Source organism: Dermacentor silvarum, chromosome 5 (assembly GCF_013339745.2).
Source record: "Dermacentor silvarum isolate Dsil-2018 chromosome 5, BIME_Dsil_1.4, whole genome shotgun sequence".
Taxonomy (NCBI): Eukaryota; Metazoa; Arthropoda; class Arachnida; order Ixodida; family Ixodidae; genus Dermacentor; species Dermacentor silvarum.
In genome coordinates this window covers 187,227,187-187,240,464 of record NC_051158.1, presented here as the reverse complement: position 1 = coordinate 187,240,464, position 13,278 = coordinate 187,227,187, and the positions used below count along the sequence as shown (strand labels likewise).

At 46.1% G+C, this 13,278-nt stretch overlaps 1 protein-coding gene across 5 annotated transcripts in view; it reads right to left on the bottom strand.

Annotated features, from left to right (window-relative positions):
* Window positions 1-1,442: 1,442 nt before the first annotated feature.
* Window positions 1,443-13,278, bottom strand: part of LOC125945256 (zinc finger protein 239-like) — a 57,569-nt gene continuing 45,733 nt past the window's right edge. For 4 of the 5 annotated variants that reach the window (XM_049666942.1, XM_049666944.1, XM_049666941.1 and 1 more), the window contains one exon: window positions 1,443-6,565. In XM_049666942.1, coding sequence (XP_049522899.1) covers window positions 5,640-6,565 — 926 coding nt within the window. In that variant the 3' untranslated portion in view covers window positions 1,443-5,639. The remainder of the gene's footprint in view (window positions 6,566-13,278) is intronic. The other variant, XM_049666945.1, reaches the window with a different exon arrangement.

Below are 13,278 nucleotides of genomic sequence, written 5' to 3'. Positions count from 1 at the left end.
TGCAGCCGTCTTACGACGGGCCCTTTCATGTCGTCAAGCGTTGCCCAAAGTATTTCATCCTGCTTCTTAATGGACGCGAAGACAGTGTTTCCGTTGACCGCATAAAGCCGGCCTTCCTCAACATCGACGCCGTTCCTAAAGACGAAAAGCCATCCACAAACACGAGACGAACTAGCTTCGCAACAGCAGAACCTACCAGCTGCTCATAGAGATCGGTCCTTCGCACACTGGCTACCTCGCTAGAGGGGGGGCCCTATGGCGAGCCGTCAGCGTCTCGACGACGACGATGTTGCACCTCGGCTGCTCCGCGCGTTCGAGCTGAGCGCGAGAGTTGAACGGCGACAAGACGGCAAGAATGGCGGCAAGAGCAACAGCGTCTGTGATAATGCATAAATAAATGTGGGCAACCAAATGCCATCACGTCTTCCCACACTTTTAAAGTATAATATCTCCTCCATCTTTGATTAGGTTGACTGTTATTCCATCTCTCCAGCAGCTTTTCCTCTGGTCATGTCTTGCAAGGCCCTTCTAACTTTATCGCTAGTTATGCACTCCAACCCAATTTTATTCTTCATATGAAAGTAGCTTGGCTGCTCAGAGTACTGTACAGGTCAGTATAGAATTCTTCCACTGTTTTTACTATGTCATCAAAATTGCTGATGATATTTTCATGTTTAATGAACAAGCGACTTCTAAAAGAGGCCGTTAAGGTAAGTCCGAATCGCCAAAAGGGAAGCGCTGCACCGCCAAAAGACCAAGGCACTAGCTCGAGAACTAGACCGTCCTCGTCTTCTGGGAGAAAGTGGACCAAGCACGTGCCATTACCCCTCCTCCAAGAAGAGCATCGACTCGATGCTAAACAAAACATTGATGGGCAGAATGTCTTGTCCCAGACCAAACGTAATGGTCCGGAAACCATGACTATTATGGGGTGTGATATGGTTTTAACCGCATGACGTGTACAATCTCGGGCTGCGGTTGTCAGCGTCGTGCTAGCTGGGTGCCGTCCAGAAGAACTTCATAATTGAGGTCACTCACTCGCCGAAGCACTTTGTAAGGGCCGAAGTACTGACGAAGTTTTTCCGAAAAGCCTTTATGGTGAACAGGGGTCCAAACTAACACTTGGTCACCCGGTTGGTGCTGAACTCGTAGGTGGCAGAGGTTGTACTGTCGTGCGTCAATACACTGTTGTTTTCTGATGTTCATGCGAGCCAGTTGGCGTGCTTCCTCGGCACGCTGCACGAAACGCTCGGTATCTTCATCAAAATTGTCAGAATGGTCACATGGTAACATGGCTTCTAACATAGTCTGAACTTCACGACCGTAAACAAGAGAAAATAGCGTGAAGTGTGTGATCTCTTGCATAGTGGTGTTGTACGCAATCATGACGTACGGTAGTACCTTGTCCCACGTCTTATGCTGCACGTCTATGTACAGTCGCAATCAACAGTTAAGAGACCAAAGGTGCGACGATTTTTAATTTTTGTTTTGCAGCCTGGGCATTCCAGCTGAAATCAAGTGCGCAAGCATACGCGCGCTTGTTTGGCCAATACGATGCATTAAACCAATTTCAGGCCGCGCAGCTACACCTGAATATATTTAAATTTTTTGCTGGAATCACGGTCGCCAAACTTTTGATCGCGACTGCACATCGACAGCATGTTGGTCATCGTTCTGTTAAGCCTTTCGGTCAAGCCATTTGCTTGAGGGTGATAGGCAGTTGTCTTTCTGTGCGTGGTGTAACTCAGTTGAAAAATTTCTGCTAGCAGCCTTGCCGTAAACGCCGCTCCTCGATCTGTGATGACACAGGATGGGGCGTCATGGCGTAGTACAATGTTCTGTACAAAAAAACTGTGCAACCTCAGAAGCTGTGCCTTTAGGAAGATTCTTTGTTTCAGCATAGTGGGTTAAATAGTCTGTGGCGATGATTATCCACTTCTTTCCGGAAGTAGACAACGGAAACGGGCCCAGGAGGTCCATGCCGACTTGATCGAAGGGCCCTCAAGGCGGCTCGATAGGATTCAACCATCCCGCAAGCTTCACATTTGGAGACTTTAGGCGCTGGCATTCACAGCAGGCTTGGACATATCGTTTAACACAAGTGGCGAGTTTTGGCCAGTAGTATGATTTCCGTACCCTAGTAAAAGTTCGAGTGAAACCCAAGTAGCTAGACGCAGGCTCGTCGTGGCAATATTACCCTGCTTATCTTTCAGTGCATACATCTCGCCTTGTCCAAATGCCAAGTTTTCTCACTGATTTTGTGCTGCGTCCATATTTTACGGCTTCCTCAATCTTTCTCATGTTATAATTTCTGTTATCCCTTACTTTCTTCTTGTTGATCAGTTTTTACAGTTCAGTGAATTCTATCCGATCTCTTGAGTTTGACACCTTCATGCTTTGTCGTTTCTTAAATAAGTCCTTCGTTACTTGGGAGAGCTTACCTACTGGTTGCCTTGGTGCCTTACCTCCCACTTCAATTGCTGCTTCTGAGATCAGCCTAGTTACGGTTTCATTCATTACCTCTATGTTATCTTCATCTTGCTGTTCTAAAGCTGCATATTTGCTTGCAAATACCTTCATCGCATATTCCATCACTCTTTGTGCGGTCCTTAGCTTGTTCTCGAGATTCTTTGTTCACCTCCAAGTTTCTGCCCCATATGTTAAGACAGGAAGAGAGCGGTGTGGATCAGAGAGCAAATGGGGTGGCCAATATTCTAGTTGACATTAAGAGGAAAAGATGGAGCTGGGCAGGTTATGTATGCGAAGGATGGATAACCGGTGGGCCATAAGAGTTATAGAATGGATACCAAGAGAAGGGAAGCACAGTTGAGGACGGCAGAAAACTAGGTGGGGTGATGAAGTTGGGAAATTTGCAGGTGCAAGTTGGAATCAGCTAGCACAAGACAGAGTTAATTGGAAGTCGCAGGGAGAGGCCTTCGTCCTGCAGTGGACATAAATATAGGCTATTGATGATGACCTTTATCGCAATTCAAATCTCCTGCTACCCAACCCTAGGCATATGCCATCACCACTCTTTGCTGCCGTCTGTGGGTAAAACGATGCCGTACAGATGGCAGTATGGTTTTTTGCACAAAACGCAAACATGCGGCCACGCAGAAACCGAGCCAAGACAGTAGACCGGCGGATTCGCCGCTGAAGCTGGTTTTGGTTGAGTGGCGTGGACCGTTCAGGCATGCCGCGACATCACATGAAAGTGGAATTCTCTGTTATTTGCAGTTTGCGCGAGTCTCGCGAGTCAGCAAGACCAGCACGGCACTACGCGATAACGAAACTACTGAAACGCGAGAGTGCAGGCGGTGCGGAGTCGAGTGAAAACAAACATTTCGACCGCCCGTGTCGTTGTTAAAGGTTATGTCAATGCGTTGTTTAAAGGAAAATAAAAAATGAAATAGAACTGCACAAGAAGCAATTTCTTTTACCTAATAATGCAATACAACGATGTTAATATACCGAGTGGTTGACTACTAGTGACAGAATACAAATGAGGAGTGCCTTCATCATCGGGAAAGTACTTGAATGTCCCGGGGGAGTCTCCAATCGTGTCCTGCATTTACCTCAATTTCTCGATAACTAAGGCTCTGTCCGTGATAATTTTGATGCCTTGGAGCTTCTCGTGCACTAATTTATCACTTTAACTTGACTTAATATTTGCCTGTATTGTCCCTTTACCCAGATAGCAAACCAAAAAAGAGTGCGACAAAATGCATAGATCAAACAAAAACTTATGTGCATTAAGGAAGTAAAAGTGATGTGTCGATTCGCTACTACACAGATGGAAATTACTTAGTGACATCGAGAAAAAGAAATCTTTAGGTTTCGTTGTACAGTGGTTAAAATATCAATTCCAGTTCTATTATGTTCATTTAAAAGTAAAGGAAGTGCATTTGATAATATTTCTTTCAAGTATTTCGTTTTCGCAATAACAACTTTCCAATTAATTTTATGAAAGGTGGCCCATGATGTCACATAGTGCTGAAGCCTGGCAAGGTTGTTCAAGAATCTGAAACTTCCTTTTAATTTTTTTTTGAAAGCTGTAGTTAGCTTGTACTAGTATACAATAAAGCCTCGCTATTTCGGATTTCACGGTACCGAGAAAAAGAACCTCTGAATTAACCGAATGCCTAATTATCGAGGGTATCAACAAAATAATAAACACATGCTTACTAGGGCAACATGCTTTTATTTACAGAATGAATCAGCAAATCCTGTTCCTATTTTGCAGAAATGCAGTGTGAAAGCTGCAATTCTCGTCATTGCATGACTTATCAGTGCTCGCAGCAGCTAAGGCCTCGCGACTTCCTTTGCAGGGCGGCCACGTTTCCATTCAAGACACGCATTTCACCGCCACGTGGACATCCCAATTATTTTTCCGCCCCCGAGTCGGTCGCCAACAGATTGTCCGTCTATCGCAATGTAGCCAGAGCTCATCCTCGACCGCTGCCGCTGTGTTTGTGACATTGCGTGCGCAACCGTTGTTACTGAGTGAAAACCAAACTACTGTTTGCCGCAAGTGCTGTGAATGAAATCATGGTTGCTATCGATGCAATGATGGATGGTGCCAACACATCTATGAATGAACACGAATGAATGAATTGTTATAAGCTGCAGTGAACGCAAGAATGAAGGCTATACAGGCACAAATAGGCAATAAGCATTCTGGCATTCCTATCGTTCATGTATGATTTATGCTGATAACTACGGTGATGCGGACTCCGCCGCTCCGTTTAGGTTGGATGCTAGCTCCATTTTTGCTCTTTTGCGTCACACCTTTGCGGGGCTCCGAGAGTGCAATGTGCGGCCAAATATCCCCGAAATAACGAGTTTGATTCCATTAAAAAATGCATACGGCCTGCAATCGAGACCTAGGTAGCATATCTGCCTGTGAAATAGGTCAGAAGTCAGGACTGCAGCAGCGGCTCGGTGGGTAGGAAGCACGGCTATAAGCTAAGGGAGGCGTTTCAGGGAAGTCCGGCTTTTCAGGGGTGCCTTTCAGTCCTTTCAGAGAACACACATAAACAACCTAGCGCGAGGTCGTTGTACATCTCAACACATTTGAAAAACCAGTGCGTTTCCTGCTACACCGAGATTCGAACCCAGGACCTACCACACAAGGCAGGTGCTCTAGCATTTAACTACCGCTGCTGTTCTATAGATTCCTAATTCAGGCTAGTTCAACATGGCCGTTGACTTAATCTACAGTGTCAGGGTGTTTTCTTTCTTTATGTTCACTCAAGACATCAGCCCGCACAAAAGACGGAGCAGACGGTGCAGCGGTGTGGTCGGTCACCTGTATGAGTGCGCAGGTGTCGCTTCATGGCACTCTTCTGCGAAAATCTCCGAGTGCATGAAGGGCACTGAAATGGGTTCTCGCCCGTGTGGGTGCGCAGGTGTACGGTCAAATGGCTTTTATGCGAGAAACTCTGAGGGTACGTAGGGCACTGAAATTGCTTTCCACCCGTATGGATGCGCAGGTACATGTTAAAATCTACACTATTCCGGAATGTCTTAGGGCGCAAGGGACAGTGAAATGGCTTTTTGCGTGTGTGGATTTTCAGGTGTATGTTCAAACTGGTTCTGTATGAGAAACTCCGAGGCAAAAAGGGCACTAAAATAGCTTCTTACCTGTGGGGATGCACAGGTGCCTGTGTGGATGCGCAGGTGCCTGTGTGGATGCGCAGGTGCCTGTTAAAATCTACACTATTCCGAAATTTCTTAGGGCATGAGGGACAGGAAAATGGCTTTTCACCTGTGTGAATTTGCAGGTGTAAGTTCAAACTGGTCTTTTGTGAGAAACTCTGAGGGCACGAAGAGCATTGAAATGGCTTCTCGCCGGTGTGGGTGCGCAGGTGTGCTGTCAGTGTGGACCTTTGTGAGAAGCTCTGAGGGCACAATTGGCATTTAAACGGACGCTCACCCGTGTGGATGCGCAGGTGCGTGTTCAAATTTGCCTTTTGTGAGAAACTCTGTGGGCACGAAGGGCACTGAAATGGCTTCTCGCATGTGTGGGTGCGCAGGTGTGCTTTTAGGGTGGACCTTTGTGAGAAGCTCTGAGGGCAGAAATGGCATTTAAACGGACGCTCACCCGTGTGGATGCGCAGATGTGTGTTCAAAGTGGTCTTTCGTGAGAAACTCTGAGGGCATGAAGGGCACTGAAATGGCTTCTCGCATGTGTGGGTGCGCAGGTGTCCTTCCAGGGTGGACCTTTGTGAGAAGCTCTGAGGGCAGAAATGGCATTTAAAGGGACGCTCACCCGTGTGGATGCGCAGATGTGTGTTCAAAGTGGTCTTTCGTGAGAAACTCTGAGGGCACGAAGAGCACTGAAATGGCTTCTTGCATGTGTGGGTGCGCAGATGTCCTTTCACGATGGACCTTTGCGAGAAGCTCTGAGGGCTCAAATGGCATTTAAACGAACCCTCGCAAGTATGAATCCTGGTGTGCATTTCAAGGTCATGCAGATATTTAGTTTGATGTTCGCAGAGGTGACGGCTGCAGAGGCATCCCTGGTCACCCTCGGCTGTTGATGGAGAAATAGAAGGCCCTGATGCTGCACAAATAAAGGAAAAGTAGAAGTTATTATGAAATGGCAAAAAACAACATAGATACTAAAGCTAATGACGAGCTTTCCCTTTTTATTCGATAGGTCTTAAGGGTTATTTCAGAATGATAGAACAAGGCATGGCTGGTGGACCCTATGATTTGCTCAATAATTTTGTATTCGGATACTTAACCCTTTGAGGTTCGAATTTTTTTGCCAAATGTGACCCCCCACAGTCGATTTTTTTTTACTGCTGATTTAAATTCTTCGAAAGAACCTATTTAGAAAAAATATGGTCTTAATTTTTTTTTAGAGTGACAGTAAAGTGAGGAAAAAATTGTGTTGTAATATACACAATGTTTATTCATGAATAAGAAGATAAGTGCACTGAAAAATAGTTGTGTGCACGTCCGGAAACCGAAACAAGTAAGAAACCTTTGTCTTATCGCCAACAAGGTGCTATAGAGCTTTTGTGGTCTCCAAAAAAGGAAACGCAAAAACGGCAGCATCGTTTGTGTATATATGCGCGTGCCTGGGAACAGGTGTAATTGCGCCGCGGGGGGTGATAAACGATCGAGTAACAAGCGGTCACCCTTTGAGAGATTTGAAACCAGATGTCTAGCCATCAGTTTAGCGAGGCAACAAGCAGGATCCGCCGCAGGAGAAAACCGTAACTTGCCACCGGTACCGCGCGTGCGCGCGCTCCCTGATGCGGAAGCTATAGCTGACGCGCAGATGCCATAAAAAAAAGGAAAGGCATCGGCGCAAGTAAAAAATTCCACGTGCGATAGCCATAAAAAAAAGGAGCGGCATTGGCGCAAATAAAAAATTCCACGTGTTTCCGTCGAGTGGCAGCACATGTCAAGTGAAAGAAATGATCGAAAGAGGAGCACTTTTTAAATGTACAAGCGATAACGTACACGTACGTCATTGACCATTTTGAAGGTGTTCGTGGAGGACGTACATGTACGCCATTGACCCTGAAAAGGTTAACAACCAAGTTTGCAAATCCGCCCATATTTTCACCATGAAATATTTTTTTGAATAGTGAAAAATTACAAAGTGAGAAAATTTGGAGCGTTTGAGGATTGTCACTGTTTTCTACAAATTATGAAAAACCGAGTCAAGAATCATTGGCCCAGCAACTGATCCTCAACGACTACTGGAGGTAGAGTGTACTAGAATATTTTGAGTGGCGCGACCGGCGGCCGTGGAGAGGGCCTTTTCGTGCGGAAAAGTAGCGGCAGCGCTGTAGTCGACCACTCTTGAAAGCGTCGTCCGGCCTCGCAGGCGGCAGCTTGTCGGTGCGTTTGCAGAAACGGAGAGTTTCCACGAAAGGAACGTAGAAATTAATGTTTCATCGCAACTGAACTACATTACTGTCCCGGCTACAATTATTCTGCGCCGGGCGAGCACCTGGCATGATCGGAGAGGTTTTTTTTTCTTTTTTTTATGACGCGCAAAATGATTGTAAGATGATTGGTGAAGCGCGACAATAACCTTATTATAGAAAACGTATTATTAACCTGCTGCTTGGAAATTGGATCAAACGTTGCTATTGGAGCGATCAATGCCCGTCATTCATTTTATTGCCTGCTTAATTATAAATTTTCCTGTACAAGACGCATTCTAATGAGCACAGCTGAGTGCGTGAGCAGTATATTGCAATAACTGTATTGTCAAGTGATAGTGACGGTCGAGAATACAGCAGCAAAACCATGAATGGCAAAACTAACTCTTCAGTGGGAGAACCTGTGCCCAGGAAAACCGGCTACATTCAAAGTACAACGATAGCGGCGAACGCAGTTGAAAGTCTGATCAGCGGGTCGAGCACGTCGGCTTTTATACTTGACTCTTTCTCTACGCATGAATCATCGAAGGTTCCAGAGTAATCGCTGGTGCCAGCGTGTCTTCCAGAAAATACTACACAATTCGCGTCGCACATACATGCAATCAGATTACGAAAGGTTTGGTGACAATTAACAGACAGCCGATAAAACTATCGATAACATTCGAGAAACTTTCGATACATGCGTCCTACACGGAGCGATAACATTTGTTAGACAGTGAAACGTATATTCACCCGAGAAAAATAAACGAGCACACGTTTTTAGTATAATTTTTTTTCATTTAGTCGAAATTCTGCCGAAGGTATAGATATTGTCTGTAATCAGAATCCTTATTCGAACTGCAAGAAGCTTACACCTACCTCCTATACCTAAGTGCATGCAAAAAAAGAAAATATCAATTTGCTCGGCATCCACTGCACCGTTCTTGATGGGGTTTGTTGCCTTTTGAAATAAAACTTTCAAATGATCAAAGTGTAGGAAGCAGAATGTTTATTAAAGCTGGCAATATATTTTATACAAATATTGTTAAACTAAAGCAAAAGGCAAGCATCAAATTTAACTAAGTACTAAACAAAAATGTCAAAAATTTTTATACTGCAATCATCTGTATACTTGGATATACGCAGTGCGCAAAATTGATGTATTATACACTGCCCTGAAAGACACCCATAATTTCTTAGCAGGAATTTTCCAAAATGTTCGTAAACATTGTAAATATTTCTTTGAAGCTGTACATTGATATATAACATTTTTCCGCTCGAGATGCTCTAACAGATGCAGTTCACGCAACTGCGATATCTGTTTTTAAAGCAGATTTAAAGATTTCTAAGCTTTGTTCCGTTTTTTTTTCTTTAATGCGCTCTCCTTCGTGGGTCTCCGTAAAGAGTGTCTGAAATCGTAATTCTGCTACACATGGTTGCTTAAATAAGCATTCTCTCTGCAATGCAACAAATTTCGACGTCATCAGACACGAACTGACGCCGTTGCGTCAGTGACCGCGGTGTCGGTGTTTTATTGGTTAGATATCAAGGCACCTTCAGCAAAATAGTCGGCACCGCGTCAGGTCGAAGAATTGGTTTCATCCTTGGCACTCGAACTTCTGTTCCGTTATGTGCCCGTAGTCTCTCACGGTGAAATGAGGCTAAAAGTGAAGCTCGGACACAGTGCAATCAGTGCCGACGAGCTTATTAAGTCTGCACCCATTTCTCTCCCACGCAAGTAGTCGCTCTTCATCTCTGGGAGCTTTAAAAAGCGATACCTTGCGGTCTTGGCCCGTGCGAGCGTACCCAGCCTTGCACCCAGGTGTATAACAGCGAATTAAACGCTACTCCCCCCCCCCTGTTTGTTTTAGTCACAAATGTGCCGCAGAGCTCGCACGTGCGCACGCACACAGCCATCACAGGCCAGAGCGCACCCGCTTGCTTCAAGAGTGGGCGACGCCAGCGCCACCGCTACTTTCTCCAAAACAGGGGACGCGGTATGCAAGGCGCGCCGGCTTCGGTCGCGCCACTCAATAGTTCTAGTACACTCTACTAGAGGTTTAGTGGCCATATTTGAGACATGCAAAACATAAGTTATGATTAGAGGCCCTAGCTTTCCGCGATTCCACGAAAAATCATGGAATTGATGTTTTTTCGCAGAAATGCGATTTTTTTAAAGTTGCTTTTTGAAGCAGCAGCAAAACGCTGTTTCTCACAGTTTTCACAAGATGGTGCTACAGTAGCCGACCGATTTTCCGGACTTCGCGGGGACTGAAAAATAGTCCGAAAAACTGAAGTCCGAAAAACTCGCGCCCCCCCCCCTCCCCCCAACAGAAAAAAATTGAGGCTTAGAGCGGCTTAAGAAAAATGTCACAGTTTCGGCCAAAAGGCGGAGCATCAATTGCGATAGCAAATTAATAGACAGCGATACGAAGTAAGGATGTTAGTTTTATCGGCTGCATAAAATTGTAAATATGCGCTTACTAACTAAATAAGCACAATGTGACGCGTGCACAGGTTACATGAACCAGTGGCGCACCGATGAGGGGGGGGGGGAGGGGTTTCAGGGTTTGTAACCCCCCCCCCTGAGGCTGACTTAACCCCCCCTTTTGTTTAACCCCTTTTCTTTCCTTGCGCATTTGAGTACTGCAACTAAGATGTAAGACACGCAATCGTCTGCACACTCGCAAAAAGTGTATTTTTTGACAATTTCCCGTGAAGAAATTGAAATTAGTGCTGTTTAGATGGTGTTCGCCAACTGTCAACCCCCCCCTGGCAGAGATCCTGGGTGTGCTACTGACATGAACACATCTCGCTCGATGACCGCGGGCAAATTGACCTTCGTGCTGTCTATTCTCTCACTTCAACGCGAACGTCAAAAAAAAAAACTGCGCATATGAAGCTACTGGCACTTGGCATACGCCCTTTGTACCCATCGCAGATCGCTTTCAAAATACGGTGCCTGGGCGGTAGCTTCGTCGGCAGCAGCCGCAAGAGCTGAACGCAGCTCCCCACCGTCTCCGTCGCCTTCTCCCCGTGCCCCGCGAGCGAACGAAGGCCCCGCGAGCAAACGAAGTCCACACGCCTCTGGTCGCCTTCCTCTCTCGCATGCGCGAGATTAAATTGCAGTTGCCGGCTGACCCTCGCAAGCTTTCAGCCGCACACAGCTTACGGCGCAACTGAAACTTGGAAAAAAAAAAAACGGATTCTGCTTAAGTGATTATGAAAATAGTGCTGAGCTGACCGGAAAAAAAAGCAAGTGCCGCTTTTTGGAACATTTTGTCGGCCAAGGAAGAGCGGGCATGGCCTCAGAGACGGGAGGATAGCGTGCGTCTTCTGATCTTTAAGGCTATACAGGGGGGCACAGGAAGCTAAGCCCGGCCAAGCCAGCGGAAAATCCAACATGGCGGCTGTTACATGTATGTACCAACGTTACTAGATCCTTCTTTCAGTTCTCAAACTCCGCCGCTGCGCATGACGCCTTTCCATTGAGCGCCGCGTGGGGGCGCGCGCGACACTGTTTGCCCGGCTGGACTGCATGGCCAACGTTGCTAAAGACGACCGCAGCGTTTTGGTTATGTTGTTATCATTCGCGTTTGCTTTGATTTCCCGTGCATAGTCTTAGGATTTCAATGACTGCTGTGCCTGTGTAGTGAGAAGTAATGCCACGTTGCTTTGTGACCGGCTGCAAAAGCGGCTACGACTCTGCGAGGGTTGCAGCTGAGAAGAGGCACTTTTTCAAGCCGCCTAACGCACCCTTGGGAGCCTTCTCAGAGGATCTATTTCATTTGTGATGTCCCACACATCATAAAATGCATCAGAAATCATCTGAAGAAGCATACTTATGGACTGGTAAGAAAAAAAAAGACAAAAATGCAAATGTTTTGAATTAGGTTTTAATCGTTAACTTTCTTATTTCCAGGCAGGTGATCATCAGATCAACTTTGGCCACTACGTCACGCTGTTCGACACAGAAAAAGACAAACACCTACGAGTCGTGCCAAAACTGACGCGAGCCCATGTTGCGCCTGACAACCTTCAGAAGATGAGTGTCAGGCTTGCCACCCAGGTATTTTGCCTACTATAGTCTATGCGTGTTACTCGTTGCATGCTGTTTGTGTTCATTAATCTGATCACAAATGCGCTTTCTTAACAGCTGTTCAGCCGTAGCACAGCAGTTGGCATCAAGCTGTACAGAGAAGCCAAAGTGCCAGGCATGGAAAACTCTGAAGGCACTGAAACATTCACCAGGATATCTTTTTGATGCTTTGAACATCAAGCTACCATCGAGAGGAGTGAGGCGCCACTCGAAAGAAATACAGGTGATTACTGGACCCCTATTCACCTGATTGGGCCTTGCATGTTCTTGAGCGCTCACATTGTTGAGCATGTCAACATCACGAAACTAATATTTTCAGATCCTAAAAGCCTTCTTGGAGATGCTCAACACGACAGAACGAAATTCAGTCGAAAAGAACCTGAAGCTTTTTGCGTCACAGCAAACAACACAGTCTTTAAGAGTCACTTTGCTGTCTACCATAGACATCATTGAATACTTGCTGACTCAAGGTGCCCACTATGTCCTTACGGCAAAGTTAAATCAGGACCCCTTGGAGGTAAGCGTGCCATTCTTGTTTTTACTTGGTGCATTTTGTTAGCAGATGTCAGTGCAACTCAAAGCCATATATTTCTGTTTCAGCGACACTTCGGGCTGGCACGCTCATTTGGAGGTGACGAATCTCACCCGACTGTTGTCAACTTCAGTCAAATATTCCGCCTCCTCAGCCTCTACACACCGATAAAGACAGCTCTGCGTGGTAGTGTGCAAGGCACACCATGTTCTGTGCTCATTAGTGTTACTGACACACTCAAGAGAACAAAGGATGCCCACCAAGAAGAGAAAGTCCACCTGCACGACATAGTGGAAGCCAAAATATTGGAAATCACCACTGCTTCTGCTGATGCATCTGAGCAAGGGCCAAGCGACCATACGTATTACAGGGGTGATGTGGAGGACACTGTTGTATACTACCTGTGTGGCTACGTCATACACAAGTTCACCAAGCATGCAACATGCCATCTCTGCATAGAGGACATCAGCTCCACCACGCCAGTGCTTGCTTCTGACAGCTATTTAACTGACTACAGGAGCTTCAAGCAAGGCAGCTTAAAGCATCCAACACAGAAGATGTTGACATTCATGAAAATTTCAGCTTGTCTGGACAAGGAGGGTCTCTGTGGGGACATATTTTGGAAAGTGTTGGAAGAGGAGCACCACCTTTCTCGACTTGGCTGTGACCAGCACAATGCTGCATTCACGTGCCAAGTGTTGAACTTTTTCGTCATCACCCGCATGCATTTATACTCGCGGGATGTGAACCGCCGTCTGGGA